This window comes from Corvus cornix, chromosome 2 (assembly GCF_000738735.6).
Source record: "Corvus cornix cornix isolate S_Up_H32 chromosome 2, ASM73873v5, whole genome shotgun sequence".
NCBI lineage: Eukaryota > Metazoa > Chordata > Aves > Passeriformes > Corvidae > Corvus > Corvus cornix.
The window spans coordinates 105,726,740-105,747,329 of NC_046333.1; the positions used below are offsets into that span (position 1 = coordinate 105,726,740).

The 20,590-nt window shown below is 41.1% G+C and overlaps 1 protein-coding gene across 3 annotated transcripts; it reads left to right on the forward strand.

The window, feature by feature from the left end:
• The first annotated feature begins 454 nt into the window (after positions 1-454).
• Positions 455-20,535, forward strand: THOC1 (THO complex 1). 3 transcript variants are annotated; one of them, XM_019284029.3, is made up of 22 exons: positions 455-560; positions 1,670-1,743; positions 1,851-1,911; positions 2,849-2,915; positions 3,967-4,085; positions 4,767-4,815; positions 5,321-5,416; positions 5,703-5,785; positions 6,258-6,331; positions 6,928-7,036; positions 8,091-8,222; positions 8,636-8,736; positions 9,991-10,057; positions 10,231-10,281; positions 10,932-11,002; positions 11,875-11,898; positions 12,318-12,413; positions 12,707-12,772; positions 14,740-14,823; positions 15,047-15,194; positions 16,728-16,806; positions 18,752-20,535. In XM_019284029.3, exons 1-22 carry the CDS (start codon positions 513-515, stop codon positions 19,045-19,047), a joined length of 1,995 nt encoding a protein of 664 aa, XP_019139574.1. In that variant the 5' UTR covers positions 455-512; the 3' UTR covers positions 19,048-20,535. The 3 variants fall into 3 exon arrangements, with proteins under 3 accessions (XP_019139574.1, XP_010394667.1, XP_019139575.1); XM_010396365.4 differs by lacking the exon at positions 11,875-11,898; XM_019284030.3 differs by lacking the exon at positions 16,728-16,806 and having other exon boundaries at positions 18,752-18,871.
• Positions 20,536-20,590: the final 55 nt, after the last annotated feature.

Sequence of the window (20,590 nt, forward strand, 5' to 3'; positions counted from 1 at the left end):
TAACCTTTGTCTGAGATCATTGAAACATGTCAAGTCCTCAACTTTAACAAGGCAATTCCATCGACCAGTAATTTATCCTTCTAACACCTGGACATCAAGGGAAGACCTCTACAACACCTCAGAGGAGGCTGTGGCCAGGTAACAAGAGCAGATGGCCTCAAGTTGTGCCAGAGGAGGTTTAGGTTGGCGATCAGGAACAACTGCCTCACCGAAAGGGCTGTCAAGCAATGGGAACAGGCTGTCCAGGGAAGCGGTGGGGTCACCATCCCTGGGAGCGTTCAAAAAGCGCGGCCCTTGGGGCCGTGCTGTAGTGGCGGGCCCGGCAGTGCTGGGTTAACGGCTGGACTCGGCGATCTCGGCGGTGTTTCCCAGCCGGCCCCCGCTCCATGCCGCGGCGATTCCCCGGCCATCCCGCCGCCAAAGCCCGCGCTCCTCCCTCTTCCCGCCGGGAGCACGGCGGCCATGGCGTCATCGGCGCGCGCCGCGCCGCGCAGCGCCGCCCGGCCGGGAACATGTCGCCGCCGCTCTTCAGCCTGCCCGAGGCGCGGCTCCGCTTCACGGTGAGCCTCCCCCGCTTCCCTCCTGCCTTCCCTCCCCCCTCTACCCTTCCCTCCATCCCCGCTGCTCAGGCGGGGCCCGGCCGGGCGGGAAGCTGCGGGGCCGGGCTGTGCCTTGGCGCCTCCGGGCCCGCGGCCCGGCTGGGGCTGCTGCCGGGAGCGGCCCGGGCGCTCCTTTATGGAGCGTTCAGCGCGGCCGAGGTACGGCGGTGCGGGAGTGAGGGCGGGCTGCGCGACGGCTCTGCCAAGGGGAGGATCAGCCGTCAGGTTAGCGAAAATTAATGTAAAAGACAATGAAGGTATGGCGTGTCCCCCGCAGCAAAACGTCTGAGTGTATTGCACTTGCCGCCTTTGCTGAGGGATGCTTTTCCTTTGCCGGAGCATGAGGCCTGCTTGTGTACGCAGGCCTCTGGATCCTGTCGTTTGCGACCCAGGCTGTCAGACAAGAGGGTGGGATTTGCACAGAAGTGGTCGAGGCACAAGCACTCGATCCATTAGATCGATTTCGTAACAGGAAATAGTAATTTTTAGACCATCTTCTTAGCAGGAAGTGCTAAGAAGTGCTTTTCAACACCTTCCTAAAGGTGCAGGACTTGCAGGGATCTTATGCAACTTTGAAGGTGATACGAAATTGGGAGGAGCTGTTAACTCCCTTGAAGACAGAGAGGCTCTCAGGCACATGATGTGATTCTTAGGGCTGTCCGTGCAGGGCCAGGAGTTGGACTCGATGATCCTTGTGGGTCCCTTCCAACTCAGAATATTCTGCGATTTGTATCCCAAACCACCATAACCACCTGAAGCTGTGAGTGTGGGACGTGAGACGATAGATGCAGTGTTGGTCACAACAGCGTGTTCCTCTGTGTATCCCTTAGAAATGCTGTTTTCACCACACTGTTAGCCCGGGTTTGAGGTGTGATGCTCTACTAGCTCAGGTGTCTAATTTGCTAGGTGCTTGTTATTTGCCCTTCATGTTCCAAAGTTCTCTCTGTAAACTAACACATGGTGCGTGGTAGAAAGCTTCCTTAGTATTTCTGTCCACTGTCAGAGGAATAGGAAGATCCTTTTAGTTTTGTACTGGTGTTGTAGCTTTTTTTTTCTTTGCATTTTGGTAGACATCCACCAGAGAGGCTCTGATTAACAAAAGCATCAAGCCGCTGTTGAATGCATTTAACCAGGTTCCTGGGAGGTAAGTAAGGGCCACTTGGTTTTTTAAAAAGTGCCTATTCAGATAACTTTTAGTAATCTTGTGCCTGAGTGTTGTTACTAACTAAGGTGGAATGTTTGCATTTGCAGTGAAAATGAAAAGAAGTGTACCTTGGATCAAGCTTTTAGAGTTGTTGTAGAAGAAGAAATAGTAAGTACTTTAAACTGCTGAAGGTTATCTCTTGTTGAACCTCAAATTTCTATTTGCAGGCTAGTATATTAATGTAACAGCAACTTACTTTAGTGTAAGAAAACATTGTTTATTAAAAACAGGAACTATGTAATAGGTAAGTGAGATTAAATACAGATGATTCAAGGAGCTTGGTAGAATCTTGTACTTTACAGGTGTCACACTATGGTGGGAGCTGTTGACTGAGCCTCTTCCAGCAGTTCTTTGTAATGCTTATGAAAGTCTGCTACATCTTAAAATTCTAATTCATAAATGTGCATTGTTCTTTAACTGTACTTTAAGAGTGGGTGGAAAGGGTAGGTTTAGAGTAGGTGTCAGAAAGAAATTCTTCACTGGGAGAGTGGTGAGGCGCTGGAACAGGTTGCCCCAAGATGCTGTGTACGCCCCATCCCTGGAAGTGATCGAGGTCAGGCTGGACGGGGCTTTGAGCAACTTGGTCTAGTGAAAGGTGTCCTTGCCCATGGCAGGGGGGTTTGTACTGGGAGATCTTTATGGCCTCTTCAGATCAAAACTTTTTTGTGATTTGTTACTAATATGTAGCAATACTAATATGTATTTGTAACAAAGCTGCCTTGTCAGCTGAAAAGAATGATGTAAGGAGTCAAATAATGTTACCGTCAAATAATACTTGAATGAAGTCTGAACGTGGGGTATTAATTTTCAGAGGTAAATGACTCTCCCAGTATTTGGGTCTTTAGTGGCTGGAAGCAGTCAAGGAAGGTTTCACACTCATTAAAAACTTATTATAGTTAGCTGATAGGTCAAATTTCATAGATTGTTTTGGAAAGTTGAATGTCAATATTTGTTTTAAATATGCTTACTCGTAAACAAAAAAATTAGTTTTGTTAGATACATTTAGGTCAGACTAGAGAATTTCAACACTGTTTTCTCTGTTTAGATAAACAAAGCTCCATGTGAAAATCTCCTGGCAATTATTTCTCTTGCTATTAATGGAGTCACAGAAGGTGAGCATCTCTCTTTCAAATCTATTGGAAGTTTTAGGGACCATTCAAGGGAATTTTAAGATCTTGATTTCTGTAAGTCACCTGCAGCAGTTACCTTTGGTGATATGTGACTCTTATGCTAGTGGTAAGTAGGCTTGGGTTTCTTTTAGAAGAGAAATTAAGTATAATATAATTAAATTTGGTTATATATGTGACATTTGTATTGGAATTTTGAATTTTTTTCTTCTTTTTAATAGAGATGCATGGGTTTCGTTCCAGCATGATTAGCATTTTCTGCTTTGTCCAGCACTCTAAAATGATTAGAAGTTTCCCAGCATAATTTCAGAGATGAGACCACTGAGGCAGAGATGTCAAATGACTTGGCCGAGTCAGAAGTGACATTTCCTGGATATTTGTGCTCGTCTCCTTGTCAGTACATGGCTGTTTTTCCGATACTTGAATCTGTTTCTGTAACAGTTTTTTATGTCAGAAATCAGTGTGCTGGTCTCTTCTGAAGTGACCTTTGAGCCCTTCCTTTTGTTTATTTGTTCACATTATTCATCAAAAATTGTTTGTTTTAGTAAGTATAGGTCAACTACATGTATGTTTTGTGAGCTGTAGAATAGCAAGAACTGTGTGATATGAGGAATGCAGGCACTACCTACAGATCATGGATGGATGGCCTTGGAGCAGTTTTAGTGGTGCTTGGAAAGGCTGTCGGGCTTCATGGGTGTGTGTAGTGTGACTAACTGTGGGTTTAGAAGTCTGAAAGGGTTCACTTGCGTTCTGCAGAAAGATGCAGCATCGTTTGAGGCTTTGTTTGAGGTCATTAGAGCAGGCAATTTTTTAGTACTTGTTTTATGTTAGTGCAAAGCTTTTGCAGGTCTCATTTGAGTACGTGTAGAAATATCTTCAATGAAAGTTCCCATTTTAGTCCAAGCTTTCTTAGGAATAAAAACTTTTCTCTTATTTTTTTTTTTTTAATGAAATGTCCCGCAAGTTCAACGCATCTTTTTTTTTCTTTATATTTCAGTTCAAATTTGTTGAATAAAAGATTCCCTGTTCCTCACAGGTATCTGCACTGCATCAACTCCTTTTGTGCTTTTGGGGGATGTTCTGGATTGCCTACCTTTGGATCAGTGTGACAAAATTTTCACTTTTGTGGAGAAAAATGTTGCTACGTGGAAATCGGTGGGTATTTTTGCGAAACATTGCATAGTTTTGCCAAAGCTTTTGTCTACATGAACCATTTTTATGAAGAGAATTTAACTGTCTTGTAGCTGACGTGTCAGGAACCCCAGAGATAGCACCCAAAAAGCATTCTTCTGTCTCAGTGTTTTCCTAACCTGGATTTTCTAACCAGAACTTCCTCCTATAGTCATTAACTCAAGCTGTTCTGTTTCAGATAACATTGCAACCCCTGATATATTCGCAAACTGTTCTTTGTCATTAATTCAATTAATTCTACCAATTTCTTTCTCCTGCTTTCAAATCACCAGTATTGTGAACACTGTAAATCTTTTGTGAGTGCTCTTTGCTTATTTATATAAATCATAAATGAAATAATAAAGGAAATTACTGTAAAAATTAGTGTATTCAGAAAAAAAAGTGGATGCTGTTCTTACTGTTCACTGACATACGTTTTTCTCTATGAAGGCTGGATTTAAATGTGTTTTGTGCTTTGTTGGAATTTGTGGGATTGCTTGTTTTATCTTCTTTTGCGTGAAACCTGCCTGTTATGTAAGAGAAGACTCAAATTTCGAGTTACCTGTAGGATTGACTCATACTTACTCATACCTTGTGGCTGGATTAAATCTGCTCAAGAAGGTTTTATTATCTCTTAATGTTCTAAATGCCTTTACTCTGTTTCAGAACACATTTTACTCTGCAGGGAAAAATTACTTGCTACGCATGTGCAATGGTGAGTGGTAGTTTTTCGGGGAGGGGGGAGCAGTTTTAAAGAACTTATCTCAGCAAATGAAAGTGAGTTTAATAACTTGATTTAAATTCAGATGTGTTCAATAAATTATAAAGTTAAAAGGTGCGTCTCTCAGCAGATAGAAATTCATGAGTCTTGCTTATTTATGTAAAAGACGTACAGACCTCAGGGAATTCTGTTCATCAGTGGAGATCATTATGGAAGAATATCATTCCTCAGCAATGACAAGGCTCGTATCAGAGGCTGTATTTTAGTAGGATTCATTCAAACTTATTTTTTATTGGTGTTGAAGGTGTTAGAAGAATTGTAAGAATGCATTTGGAAGAAATATGTCTGATCAGAGGAAGTCACTGGCATTTAAATTTACAAATATGAGCTTCCTTTCGTTAGCTCTGTAAGTCGTGTAATTAGCAAGTCTTGAATTCTATTACATGAGAAAGGAAAAGAGGGACAAATACTAATATTCTGTACTTTTTATGATATCTAGACCTCTTAAGAAGATTATCTAAGTCACAAAACACAGTCTTTTGTGGAAGAATTCAGCTCTTCTTGGCTCGGTTATTTCCACTTTCAGAAAAGTCAGGTGAGATTTTTTGCATTTCATCACACTTAACATTGAGACTAAATAAGCTGAACCTTGTAAGTTTCTGGTGGTTGCAGACCAAGTCCAGTTGGACCAAATCACTTTGCACTTGTATCCTAGTTCTTGTGTCTGTCCTCGATGTTGTAAGTGACTTTTATTTGCTTTGATTTCAAACATAAGTTTTGAATGCTCTGAGAATTGAGTACCAACATTTCATAAACAGCTGACTGAATGAACAGACTTGGGAACTTCACAACTTCTAAAACTTACCCTTTGTTTTTCACAGGGCTTAACCTACAGAGTCAGTTTAACCTGGAAAATGTCACTGTGTTCAATACCAATGAACATGAGAGCACTCTGGGACAGAAGGTGAAAATTCCTATGTCATTTTTCACTGATTCTGCAGTAAACATGTTAGATTGTTTGCACAAGAAGTGTTTGGGACTGTAGGTTCATCATTTGGTTGTTCCTCTGCCAGACCAAGCTGTAGTTTTGGGAATAGGCGTGTTATCTGGAACATTGAACTGTGCACTCTGAGGGGAAAAGGATTGGTTTGATTGTGAGGAATAAGCACTGTCACTCACTGCGAAGTTTTCCCCACAGTGTGCAGAGAACAGAGCCGTCTCTTCAGCTTTTTTTAGGAGAAGTGAGGCTACCAGTGCGTTAAGACACGAATTTGTTGCACATTTGACAGTAATAATACTTCAGAGATGTTTTGAGTTACCAGCTTAAGCTTTCTGATCTAATATGTAATTGAATGTTTGTAGTAAAGAACACTGTGAGAACCCTATGCAAACTGTAGTGGCATTTGTATAAATTTTAAATACTTTTTCCTATTTAGCACACCGAGGAGAGGGAAGAAGGAATGGATGTAGAAGAAGGTGAAATGGGAGATGATGAAGCACCAACAAGTTGGTGAGCTTACAGAAACTTTAAAAGCTGAAGCAAAGCTTTGTAAAGTGAAAGGAAAAAAGCTATTTGGGAAATATCCTTAAATGTTGTGGTCCAAATTCTCCTCATCTCCTGCCCTCTGAAGATAAGATGTATCTCCTTGGTGAAGACTCCTGACAGTGCCTTAACTGTTCAAGTGGAGTTGCCTGGAAGACAGAAATGTACAGATTTGAAAAAATTACATACCCTTGCTGAGAACCAGTCTGGTTTTGACAGTTTTCCAAATTCCCTTCACAAAACTTGTTGTGATAAGATGTATTCAGGGATTTTGAGTATATGCTTTAGGAGAAAAAGTTGTGGTCCTCTTTGTTTCCCAGATACTGAAAACTCCTAAGATCCCTTTTACGTACTATTTTTGCTTTTGTGGTGAGAAAGTAACAATAGACCGAATGAAAAACTCTTACAAGGACAAATTCTGAGTTACAGATTTGTCTGTGAGGGTTCTCTACTGACTCATTAATTTACTTCCAAAATGAATTATATTTTCTGGGACTGTACATTCCTGAGTGAACTTGAATGCTGCTTTTCAGTATGGTTTTTTTTCATTATTTTTTCCACAGTTCCATTCCAATAGATTATAACCTGTATAGAAAATTCTGGTCACTTCAAGATTATTTTAGAAATCCTGTGCAGTGCTACGAGAAGGTGTCATGGAAAACTTTCCTTAAGGTAATCTGAGTTCGTGCTTTCAACTATTCAGCCTAAGTAAAGGTCATTGTTTACACAAGTAGCAGTGACTGCATAAGCATGGAACAGTTCAAAGGCTCAGGCTGCTGGAAGGTGATAGTGCAGGAGGAAATGCATTTTGCTGTTTTCTAAAGTGAGCCTTTTGCAGTAAACAAACATGTTGTGTTCAGATGTACAGTAAGCCCCCTAATACAGCTTGTGTAAGTCAGTATCAGAAATACTTCATATGTTGCGACAGTGCCAGAAATAACTTTTTTGTGGCTTAACAGCTGCAAAAAGCAGAACTTGTAGGTTTGAGTGGGTTTTTTGTACCCAGAGAAGATAAGTAGCTCTATCTAGTCCTAGCTCTTATTTTTGAATAGTCGTATTGATCCCAGTGGGATCCTAAAGATTGTTGGTTTCTAATGAAGCAAATCTCTTTATAGAAACTATGACTTGAATGTCCCCTTCAGCCAGCTGTTTCAGTTTTGGTTAGTATGAATATTGAAGATGATTTATTGCTAAGCTACTGTTTCTTCACAATTTGTCACTCAGTATTTATTTAATTCAAAGAAGTCTAGTTTTTTTTTTTCATCTTTGTTCTCTGTGTTCTGGTAATAAGAGGTGACATCTGCTCAGACATCCAAATATAAATGTAATTAATGAGGTCTACTAGTGGGGTCAAAAAAAAAAAAACACCCGGGTGCAGTTCAGAAACTGATCAAGGCCAGACTTAAGTCTTTCAGGTGAAATTTTTCAGTGTAGCACTGTCATCATGTGAACCTTTTTTCTTCATGATGTCTCAACAACAAAGCACTATTTACAACCCAAAACGTTCTTTTTCTTAGCATACTTTAAATATTCCATATGATTAGGTGTTCTGACATGATAGTGCTTTCACTTCATTTGTGTTGTACACATTGGTAACAAATGGGTTGTTTCAATGGGCTGATAGCAAATTTACAAATTATTTTACTTGCTTGGCTTTAAGTCTAGTGTAGTTCTCTAACTACAAAGGTTCAGTATTGTTTTCACGTGCTAAATAACTGTTTTATAGTACTCAGAAGAGGTTTTGGCTGTTTTCAAAAGTTATAAACTGGATGACACTCAGGCTTCCCGAAAAAAGTTGGAAGAACTAAAAACAGGAGGAGAACATGTATATTTTGCAAAGTTCCTAACTAGTGAAAAGGTATGTGATTTCCCGTCTTGTAATCCTTGGCTACTTGAGGTTGGAAGGAACCTGTGTCTGGTTCAGCCTCCCTCAAAGCTCTAAACTGGAGATTAGCACTATGTCCAGTTGGGCTTTGAATGTCTCCACACATCGAGACTCCACAGATGGAGACTCTGGTACCCAGTTACACTGTTTGGCCAATTTATTTAGATACATTTATTCTATTCCTTTTTCTATTTCATTCTTTTTTGTATTTTATTTTTTGTGGATTGCCTCTGTTAATTAATGACACGGGAGTTTCTATTTCTGGAATAAGAGTCTTCAGTAAAGCTGCCATTTGTTTACTTGATTTCATTTGTAATGTTGTCGTTACAAAGATAAGTTAAAAGAGAATAAATATTTAAAGATCTGTTGCTTTTTTTGTTGTTTAGCTGATGGATTTACAGCTGAGTGACAGTAACTTCCGCCGTCACATCTTGTTGCAGTACCTAATACTGTTTCAGTATCTAAAGGGACAAGTCAAATTTAAAAGGTAGTGTGAAAATATTTTGTATTTTGGGGATGGAGAACTAGGAACTTGGAGATAAACCAAAATATTTTAAAATAGTTTGTCTACTTATTCTGAGGTTCTTGTGGAACTTGGAGCCTTGGATTGGTAAATACAGGGTGTGGCTGAAGTTATTTTACGGCAGGAAAGCAGAGGTCTCATTAATTTCTCTGTTCCTCTGCCTGTTTGCCATCCTTTGCTTTAGTGTTGATTTGACTTACTCAAACTTGTGCCATTTACTATACAGGCAAAAACCCAATCTGCTCATCTTTGCAGAGGAAGTTTTCTGCCAAGTTGGTGAGTTGTGGGGTGTCAGAGAAGTAGAGGCCATTAAAACTTGCTTACAGTGAGTGCCAGCCATGAGAGGGAAGGAGACTCTCCTTGGCAGCACCAAGTGGTTAGACCAGTGGAAGGTACTTGTGTGGGGCATCATTTTGAATCGATAGTGACTCTGCAATGTGGCATTGGTTACTGATTTGTTTTTTCTTAGTGTGCTACAGAACTCTGTCTAAAATGGCAAGAAATAGCAATGGTGATTGTTGCTTTTATGAATTAATGGGATAGAACCAAACCCCATCTGTTCCTAGTATCTAACATTATGCTGAAGAAAATCCCATCTCTCTGTTCATTTCCTTGTGCCCTGGGCCATATGTGCACATAATAATCAACATCCTTAACAAGGCAGCTGTCTCTCACCTGCTGTATATTGCTTTTTATAAGCAGCTCTCAAAGAACTTTGTAAACTAGGTTAGGATCATTACCCTAATTCTACGGATTATTTGTCAAGGCAGTCTGGTGACAGAGAAGGAATGGAATTCAGGTCTTCGGAACTGCAGTTCAGTCCTGTTGAAGTGAGAGTCATTTCAATGTCAATGCATAAAAATGCATTATGACCACTTATTGGTGGTCAAGGATGTCATGAGATACAAATGGTGTAGTATAACACTTGGTTATTTCTTGAGGTAAATCTTTTCATTGTGTCCATTTGCTGGGTTTTGGGTCCAACATCAAGGTGTGGTCTTGAATCACACAAATGGGCTTCCTATTGGGTGAATCTAAACCTTGAAAGCACATCTCATTAATTCCACAAACTAATAAATGGTCAGTCCCTGGGACCAGAGCAGTTCACATTCTAAGTATTTTCCTTAGATCCCCTCCAACACTTCTCAGAAGGCATGTAGTGTAAATTATGTGTCCTCAGCACACTTTTTGATGTGTTGTTTTGTTTTTCAATTTCAGTTCAAACTATGTTCTAACAGATGAACAGTCTCTTTGGATTGAAGATACTACAAAAGCAGTTTATCAGGTTGGTACAGTATCTACTTTCATAAAAATTACATGGAAGAAGATTAAGCATATAATATTGTATCAACCACCCTTGAAGCAGTAAGGACTATTTTCTCTGAGTTTTTTTTTTTCCCTACATATTCTGCTACAGATATAATGCAAAAAGTTCACTTTCTTTTCTCCCATTCATAGCTTCTTTCAGAAAATCCTCCAGATGGGGAAAGGTTCTCAAAAATGGTAGAGGTAAGTACTTTGATGCCTGCCTGAACAAAGTCTGTATAGTATATAAAAAATCAGTTTCAGCTTAAACTAGCTTTTGGAACACAGCTGTTATATCTGAGAAAGCTTTTACCTCATCCCAGTAAAAAAAGGTCTTATAATGTCTTTTTATTTTGTAGTCATATTTTATCCCATGTTTTCATTAATACTCTTTTCTTCCTTGTGCTGGGGAGAAATGGAAATATGCCTATATGTGCATGTGGACATACAGGAGAGATGGGTTATTGGAAAGCAAAAAAAATTTAAAACTTTTTGCAGATAGGAGTCCTGTGCCCAAAGACATGGAAATAAAATACAAGTGAAATTAATAAAAACCCAAGAAGTTGTCTTTTTGCTTTCCTTTTTTCCTTTAGTTTGACTCCATCTATTTTCTTGTGTATACCAGGGGAAATAAAGCCTTTCCCACAATTTTTGAAGAGAGAAGATACACTATTTTTTAATAAATTAAACCAGTTGCCTGAGATTATACTGGTGATCTTTAAGATAGTGACTGAAACACACAACCTAGAACAAAGTTTTCCCCTTAATTTTAATAGCTTAGTTTAAAACTTTGGAGTCAACTCTGAAAGTGCTTATGATCCTAATAATATGCAATACTTTCTGTGTTTCTACAGCATATATTAAATACTGAAGAAAACTGGAACTCGTGGAAAAATGAGGGCTGCCCCAGCTTTGTGAAAGAAAGGTAACTGTGTTATGAAACAGAAGCTTTCTGCTGCTTGTTTGAAATGGTGGTTCCACTTCAGAATATGGTACCCATGGTGCATGTGAGCATTAGCCATTCACACAGCTTGGAGATCTGTGCAGTTGCCTGTCCCTACAGTGAGTGCAGAAGGCTCTTAGATTTCTGCCAAAAGTCGTAAGGCTTGCAGTGTGTCAGGGAAGAGCTGGTTATGGGTGTGTGAGCTCTCAGGAGAGCATTCCTCATTGTCTCAGGGGAACATTTGGTGGTACTGAGGATCCAGTGGTCCAGGAGACTGGAGCAGGTTTTGTCCCCTCCTGCTTTCAGCAGACCCTAGGTTGAAGAGGTTAGTGCCTGACTTTCCCATATACCCCTTTGGATTGCCTCTAATGAAGCCTTTGGCTTTATGACTTTGGCAGAGCAGCATACCTGGAGTTTGTGTAACAGTTCTCTCATGCAATTAATTTATTAGTGTGCCACTTGATGGTGATCTCTTACCTTAAAGGAAATGACATTTAGGTGGCTTTCACTGCTGAAAGTTTCCTATGTAATTAGTTACTAACTAGTGGCAAAACCTGAACTTTGACTCCATGTGTCTACTTGGCTGTCTTGAGGGGATTACCAAACATTTGTCTTCCACCCTTCTTCATTGTACACACAGACTGTAGCCTGTTTGTGGTAAGGAGCATCTGGGTCATTATCTCTTCGGAGATTTCCTTTTATTGCAGAGATGAGGTGCAGCCACCTCTCCATGACTTAAACTGTTTGCAAAAAAAGGGAGGGGAGCTGTTAGAAGAGAGAATTACTGTTGCAGGGGGATTGCGGGGAAGTAAAATTATGAAATCTGACTTTTATAAATATTCTGTCTCCTTTAGATCTCATCCAGAGTTTCAGCTTGGGTAGGTCTTGCCCTAACCTCAGTGCTCTGGGATCTCCATTCTCTAATCCCGTGAAATCAGGTGCAGCTGGGGAAAGAGACCTTGCAAGCATAGAGCAGATGATCCCAGCAGCAGGGTAGATCATACTTACATGTGCTGCTGGCACAAATGTGATTTGCTTCCTTCTTTTTATTGGGACTCTGGTAGACCTTTACGTTTTTGAGTGAACTAATTTTGGTGTCTGGCAGAATCCTTATCTTTACTTTGCCTTCTCTCTCCTCTTCCCCACTGCCTCCTTCCACTCTTAGACTCACTGTCCTTCAGTCCTTTTGTTATGATTTAACTTGGCACCATCTCAAGGTGAAGGTGAAATGGCTTTTTTTGTTCTTGAGATGTTACTGGTTTGATACTAAAGAGCATCCTTTTTTTTTTTTCTTTAGACCTCCTGATTCTAAGCCAATGAGGCCTGTGAGAAAGAGGCCAGCTCCAGAGGACTTCTTAGGAAAAGGATCCAACAAAAAAATCCTAATGGGGAAGTATGTTGGATTCTTTTTCCATTACAGAGTTTCTGGGTTTGGTTTAGTTGGTTTGGGGGGTTTTGTGTTTGGGGTTTTTTTCTCCCACTGATTTTTCTATGCAGTAATTTTCAAACTTCCTTAGCTTGGAACTGCCAGGAAAGAACTGCCAAAGGATATATCATCCTTTTAAAACTTGCAGTAGGCTTTCTTTCCTTGTAACCATCTTTTACAGATCCCTTTAAAACACTCCATGAGTGTGGAATTGTAGAATGATGAACATAAACAATGTGTGGTTATGCTTTTCTTTTCAGTGAGGAACTGACCCGCCTTTGGAATTTATGTCCTGATAACATGGAAGCCTGTAAATCTGAGAGTAGGTAGGTAAAAAATGGGTGTATCTTTTGTCTAAAGGTAACTAATTAGCACTCTAATTAGAGAGTTACAAATTGGCATCAGGAAAATATACAAGATGATTTTATGAGGTGTGCATTTCACACCTTCTTGAGAGAAGGTGTTTGCATAAGTCTTTGCCTTGAAATCCCCTTACAATTTTCCTCACTTCTTCAAATATTTATGCTGTCAGTAATTTTCATGGCTTAGTAAAGTAAAATCTAAGCTGAAAACCAGATGAAAACTCCCATTTTATAGAGCATGATTGTATAATTAATTACCTTATATAATGAAGGAAGATTGCCAAGTCTGGCTCTGATGAAGTTAGCATGCTACTTGGCTATGATTTTCGAGCAGGCCTGTGCTTTGAACAATGCTAGATAAGAGGAAATTGGCTACCAGGCGTTGTTCCAGCACATACCGTATCTACTCGTGGGACAGATGCAGAAAAATGCAGTTATTGGTTGTCCCTTCAGCTTGCACAATTGTGGGAAATACTTAAAATGTACTGTGCTACATAACTTTGTTTGTTACAGATACCAAAATCCCTTTTTCTGTGCAGACATGATGCAGAGTAAGAAAATTTGGAGAAGGAATGGGAGAGTTCCCAAAGAGGACTCTGCTAGTAGTGGCTGTAGAATCTGGTTGCCTGGGGTGAGGTGCTACCTGTGCAGATATCCTGAATGGAGGAATCGCTTTTCCAGAGGTTCAGAGCTTTGCAGAGGAAGCGCCCTCCTTTCTTGTGAGGCTGGGATGTACAGGAAGGTCTCTGACAAGGACACTTGCCTTTACTAGGCCAAGGGATGAAGGTGGAGTTGTGTTTGGGACCAAAGCTTTTGATTCCCTGTGTGTGATTGTATTGTGCTGCAGTGTCTTTAAATAAAAATAAATTAATAAATAAAGGCCTAAACAAATGGAGATAAACGAAGAAAATGCATGCCATGGTAAACAGGAAATAGGTCCCATAGGATCTGGATTCAGTTCCAAGTTTTTATTGTAGGCTTTGTGATTGTACGTGGTCAAGTGACTGTAGCTTTTTGCTTTGGTTCCTCACATCTCCATTCAAATGGGGAATACTTCCTTAGCTGTCTCCTTTTTAGATGGTTGTTCTGGGGATAATATTAGCAGGGCTCTGATGGGTTTTCAAGGTGCTGGCTTTGCTTCCAGTAGTCAGTGATAATGCGCAGGGCATTGCTGCCCTGGGCAAAATGCCTTTTTCATAACAAAATTGAAGTGAGTTTTTAGAGCAGTGTGCCTCACCCCCTGTCCAACCCTTTACTACGGATAAGACCTTGTAGAAGCAGCTGTGTCTCTGTCAGCATTAGGTAGGAGAAATACAGATCATTCTGAGCTTGCTTTGCACCACTGAGAGTCTTGGCTCTCAGTAACCTACAACTCTTACACAATCTGTGTTTCTTGGTTAGAGTCTTCTCAGCAGCAAACTGTCCCAATGGTGTGAAATTTTCATTTCTGTTCTGTTCTTAGGTCAGGGTTCCTCTTGTGCTGCTTTGAGTACCTCTCAGAACCAGCCACAAGTGGTTCCGAGAGCAGACGGAACTGAGATGGGGGTGGCAGGGACAGCCATGTTTTACTGATGCTGTCAAATGGCACAAAACTAACAACTATTTTAGACTCCTGAGCACTTGTGAGCCGTGCAGATGCTGTTGACAGATGTTGGTGTCATCTCTTAGTATGGCAGGAGGTTTAGATGTATATAGTAGGTAGTGCTAGCAACAGCTGGCATGCTCCGCTGGTTACGCAGTAAATAATTTTATAGCAATGTGTATCAAACAGATTCTTTGCTTATTTAAAATTGTTTAATTTGAATGGGTTGGTTTGGGGTTTGTTTTTCTGTCTTCAGTGGATGAGCTTCAGATGTGTCTGAAGGAACCAAATGCTGTCTATTTTAGAGAAGTTTGTGAAACATATTAATGTCCTTATTTGATTTTCTTAGGGAATATATGCCAACACTGGAGGAATTTTTTGAAGAAGCTATTGAACAAGCAGACCCTGAAAACATGGTGGAAAATAAGTATAAGTATGTCCATCTCTGCTGTGTTTCACTTGATTTTAATTTCTTTCATGTTTGGCTTGTTAAAGAAAACAGACTGTTCTCAGCATTACTAGTATCTGTGCAGGACTCCAGAAATGTACAAAAACTGTTTAAATTTGGACAGAATTATATTACTAAAAGTCTCAAATCTTTCTCTGTGCTTTTATAGATGCCAGACTTTACTAAACAAACTTGTGTTTTATTGTAGGGCTGTGAACAATTCTAACTATGGCTGGAGAGCACTGAGACTTCTGGCACGCAGAAGTCCCCACTTCTTCCAGCCAACAAACCAACAATTCAAGAGTTTACCTGAATATCTAGAAAACATGGTAATCAAATTAGCCAAGGAGCTGCCTGTAAGTAATATTATCCTATAATAATTAATGTTGAATTAGTTCACTTTCTGCTTGTCTCTCTACAGTCCATTTGGTACCTGGGCACAGAGGGGGCAAAAAAACCCCCCAAAAACCCAGCTAGGAAAAGAGTTTGTACACTAAAGTAAAAATTACAAATTAAATTAGTCTAATTTCTGAAGGTCCCAGTAGCAATAAACTAAGTAACATTGGTTAACCTAGTAACTGTTGAGCCCTGCCTTGTACTCCGGGGAAAAAAATCAGCTGTGGCAGTTCTGTTGGTAGGCAGGAGTGTATATATGTATATATATATATATATATATATATATATACACACAAATACCTATATATATATCTATATATATGAACCCAGCCACTTGGGTTCCATGTTGCAGTGCAGACCAATTTTATGGAAGGTATAAGCCAGAATTATGGCTCATGAATATACTGGGGTGGCAGGAAAAGGGGCAGCATGTGCAGCTGAAGGTGCTGTGCTAAGTGTTACCAGAGCTTTACAGCAAGGTTTGCCAGAGTTCTTCTATAAGCTCCCTGACTTCTAAAATATGCAAAACATAAATAAACCTTGTGGAGCAAAGGCATTAACCCTTTGCTTGGTCAACAGTAAAAATTTGAGTCCAGGAAGGGGCCTTTCAGATCACTTTATACACAGTGGTAAGGAGAGGCTGCAAGTGGGGAAGGGACACTTTCTACACCTTTGAGTTAGCACACAACCCAGCAATGTCTTGCAGATACAAACCCCTGCTCCTCTACTGAGACCTTCCTTGTGTGTAATGTGAAACTACTGAGGTGTAAAGGTTGGATTTTAATGTATGGCTGTTTTGTTTGTCCAGCCATCAGAGTTAACTGTATGCTAATAGCAAGTTCAGAAAAAATAAGGGGAGGGCAAATGTATTTTAATTTGTTGAATGTATTAAGGTATGGCTGGCTGTCTGCAATATTCCTGATGGTACTACTGTCATGTGCCAAATGCTATCACAAGAAAAAAATATGTACATAAGGCCCGTGGCTGAAATGTAGAAAAAGATGAAACCTTTTGGCTGATCAGTAGCTAAATGAGGGAGTGAAAAGTTTGTTGTTTGTGTATTTGTTTGCCACCTTCCAGAAGTCTGAAAGTGCATAAACTTTGGGGAATTCCCAAGTGAGGAATAAAATAAGTGAATAACAATAATAACGACTTTTTTAAAAAAATGTTCATCAGTAGTGATCTCAAAGTTGATTGGCTGGGATTTTTTTTAAGCAAGTGATAAAGCTCACTATGGAATGCTTAGTAGTTATTACTGTGAAAAGGAAGAATCCTGTGAGGTCAGTGGATGTTTTTATTAGGTTTTTTAGTTAGTAATGTGTTTTATTAGAACTTGTTACTGTTATTTAGGAGACTATGGGGGATTTTTAATTCTCATGTGGGATCATGTCAGGCCTTCCATTCTAACACACGTTTCAGAGACAAGCACAGAGCTATAGAATTCCTCTTTGAACACAAAGTTCATCCAGTGATGTTTAGTTCTTTCATTGTAGCCTCCTTCTGAAGAAATAAAAACAGGTGAAGATGAAGATGAGGAAGATAATGATGCTTTATTAAAGGAAAACAATGAAAGTAAGACTTGCATGTTCTCGGTCTTTTCAGTTTTTCTCTTATGTGTAATGCAGAATCTGTGTTTTAACATAGTCTACTGAGGGCCATCAGTCCTGCTTACCCCAGTGCATTCGTATCAAAAAGCGCAGCCTTTACAGGACACGGGGCACCAGGAGCAACCTCCCAGAGTCCTGGCCTGCAATGCTGAAAGCATCCAACCTGTTGGATTAGCACTTCCATTAGGAGCCTCTTTCACCTTTCCTGCTATGTGTGTATGTTGCCAGTGTCATACACACTGGGTGTTCATGGCTGAAATACCAGCTGTGTAAAAACCTGTGTGAGTGCTCCTCACCCACTTTCCTCTTCTCTCCACCCTTTAATTGCTGGGGTAAGCACTTTCCCCTAGCCCCTCCTAGGGTGGTAGTTTTGGGACTTTCAAAAATTAACATACTCCAACTCTGAGGTCTTTACTTCCTCTTCATTTAAAATACTTTAAAGGTAAAAGGTTCTTGCTGAGAAGAGCAACATTCCTGACAAACATCGTCTCACTCATTTTTCTCCACAATCCACTCCTGGTTGTCTCTTGCCTTTAATCCTGGCATGTCCTGCTCCTAGGTGTCCTTCCCATCTCCTTTGTCTGTGAATCTGCCCTCTTCCATCCTCATTCATGCCCTCATCTCACAGCACCTTCTCCCTTGTGTGTTGTAACTCTGTGTGCCAGCTCCTGGATCCATCATGGGCAGATGGGATATGCAGGGCATGGAAGCAAAACACTGGGTACCTCTGGCAGCTTTGTTGAAAGCTTTTTTCTGGTAGTGGAAGGCCACCTGTGGGCCTCTGTGAATCTCTCTCGTGTCTCCCTTTTCCATCCAGCACTTGACCCTCTCCACAGTCTCCTTGGCAATAGTAAAGAAGTTCTTTTCTCTTCAGCTTAATGCTAATTCACACAGCCTTTGTGGTGTCACTGTGTGGGATTTACATCTTTCTTTAAATCTTGTCTTAAAGCAACGATGGCAGAGCCATGGTCTGCTGTGCTTAGACATAAGGGAAGTGATCTGAGGGCTTTTATTGTTTTGTTGTTCAGCATCTTTTATCCTTTCCCCTCGACGTGACTTTAGTTCAGATAAATGAGTGTGACTGAAAAGCACTGGGTAGAGTTGAAACTTCTACTCCATGCCAGCTGTTTTTTCAGGTGGTACAAGGGTGAGATATTTTATTAAAAATTATTATTAATTTCTCTACATAATTCAGTCTTTGGTGTTTCCTTCTTTAAAACTGTGAAATAAACATGGGTGATAAGCCATAGATTGTAGACCATGATAAGCTATGAATGTGCAAAGCCATCTGTGTAATCGCTACAGCACTTGGCTTCTCAGCAGAGCCTAGTGTTCCATGGTTCTTATGTCAATGCCAGAATGACAGAAAATTCCTTAAAGTACTGACTAAACATGACATTTACTGTCACAGTCCTGCTGCTAGTAGTAGCATGAGAAAAAAGGCAAGTAAACTGGGTTTGGGTTTTTTTTTTTTTACCTTGGTTGACCTTGAGTAAGGTGACTAAAAAATTCCAAAAGACAACTGTGTTAAAGATCACTCTGTATTTTAATGTTATAATTGACTTGTGTTGAAAACTATAGTCTGCCTGTCAAAATCCTTGTTTTCATTTGGAGGAGGCAGTTCTGATGTATTTAAGACTTTGGCACTTCTCTCTCAGTATAATAGGAGATAACATAAAAAGCAGTATTTTCTTTATTATGGGCATTAAGAGACATTCCTCTTGAAACCCAGGTAAACACCTGTAAAAATCTGCTCTCAGAGCTCGAGTAGGTTTGAAAAGCTACAGGAAAGGTGTAAGTCAGGCTGTCAGTAAATAGAAGATTTGAAATGGGGCAGATCAGAGAAGATTAATTTGCAGTGTCTGGAGATGTTCCCTGTGTTTCACTGATTCCTCCTCTGTTTTCTCCAGGTCCAGAGGTGCAACGGGACAAAGCCATGACGGGCGAGCAGATCGAGTCCTTTGCGAACAGGCTGGGGGAGCAGTGGAAGGCCTTGGCCCCCTACTTGGAGATGAAGGAATCTGATATACGGCAGATTGAGCTGGACAGCGAGGATGTGAAGATGAGAGCGAAGCAGCTGCTGGTGGCCTGGCAGGATCAGGAGGGTGCTCACGCCACCCCTGAGAACCTGATCACGGCACTGAGCAAAGCCGGGCTTGGGGACCTGGCCGAAAGCCTCACCAACGACACCGAGGGCAGCAGCTAACTCGCCTCAGATGCCAGCTGACTGACTTGGGGCTGGGGGTGCTGGTAATTGTGACTCTTCTGGTGCTTGTCATTGATAATTGTTACTTTTGTCACTAGGTAACAGATTTTTGATAGGTATTTTATGTTCAGTAAATGATACAAAGCTTTTTAATAATACTGTGAGATTGTCCAGATTGTCTGAGAAGAGGATTAGTCACCCTGGCCTGGAAGTAGGAAGCTTCATCTTTGGTGGTAGAACATAAAAGGGAGGATGGAGAGTCAAAGCAGATTTTGGTGCAGGCTGTGGGAGCGTTTGGCACCAGCAGAACTTGGGTTGCTCCCACTGGACAGAGCTTTGGCAGCTTCTCCCACTGCCACTGGCTCTGCCACGTCCCTCAGCGCAGGGAAGCACTCTGTGTGAAAGACTTTGGAGTCACCCCTTGGGGTGATGGGAGCTGGGGACTGTCAAAACCTACCTGGCAGAGGTAAAATAAGAGGGTGGTTGTGATGACACTCCAAGGCACAGCATTGACTTGCAGGGAAGAAGTGCTGTCCCACTCTCCTGCTGAAGAACTGGTTCAGTCAAGGATCATGGGATTTCCATGCTGGTTTTTATTAATGATTATTTTTAGCCTCTCATTCTTTGGCTGTGTAGGAACTCCCCTGAGTCCTGGTAAACAAGGGAATTTTTTTGGCACAGGTTACTGTGAAGGTCTCATTTTAAGGCCATGGTTCTCTGTAGATGGGTACAAGCTGTTTTCCCTCAAAAAGAGAGATATTTGCAGTATTGTTAGTGGCTACAACTTGTTCTGTGGCTAGTTTGTATAGTGTTTCTGTCCTTCACAAGATCTCTCTAATGGATCAGTGTTTGGAAAACTACCTTCCACTGAACTCTTCCCTGTATTTTTTCAGCTATTCAATCATAGCTGTCAATTTCCAGCATGATTAGCTACCACCTCAAAGGAGGGTTCCTGCCTGCAGCGCCATTGGTAAGAGTTTTGTGCCTGCTGCCCCACTTTGGACTTAAATGTGTTTAAGAATTTGGTTAAGGTGCTTCAGTAAAGGTTGGTAGGGGCAGAGATACAGGAAAATTATAGGAAAGAACAGCCCAGGTCTTAGCTCCTGCTGCAGGTAGGGGTTGGTAGAAGGTGTGAACTTGAACAGTTTCAACTGATTGAAGGACTTGAGCATATTGTGAGTGTGCAGGTGTGACTGACAACTTCGGTGCTGGGAATGCTGAGGATGACAGCAGGAGGATGCAGTTCCACAAAGCGGCAACCAAGCACAGGCACCATCCCCCCTTCCCCTCTAACAGGATGCAGAACAAGCATTTAACTTAGAGGAGCCTGTAGTTTCTGTAGTGCCTGCAGGAACTGAGCCAGTACTGTCAGGGGGCTTCCTTACCGTGCAGAACTTGCCTTTAAGAATTGTGCCACTTACTTAAAATACACCCCAAGGCCTTTGGTGTGCTCCCAGGGGAAGCTGTGCAGGGGAGGTGGCACTGGAGTAACAATTGCAAGGCCACATGTGAAGGCCACAGCAGATGCCAGTGTCCCCAGGGA

Bases quoted from the DNA above. Each gene is read 5' to 3' on its own strand.
- THOC1 (XM_019284029.3), top strand. From the start codon at position 513: ATGTCGCCGCCGCTCTTCAGCCTGCCCGAGGCGCGGCTCCGCTTCACG. The intron at 561-1,669 runs GTGAGCCTCCCC...GCATTTTGGTAG, and splicing joins AGGCGCGGCTCCGCTTCACG to ACATCCACCAGAGAGGCTCT. The intron at 15,195-16,727 runs GTAAGTAATATT...CTTTCATTGTAG, and splicing joins AATTAGCCAAGGAGCTGCCT to CCTCCTTCTGAAGAAATAAA.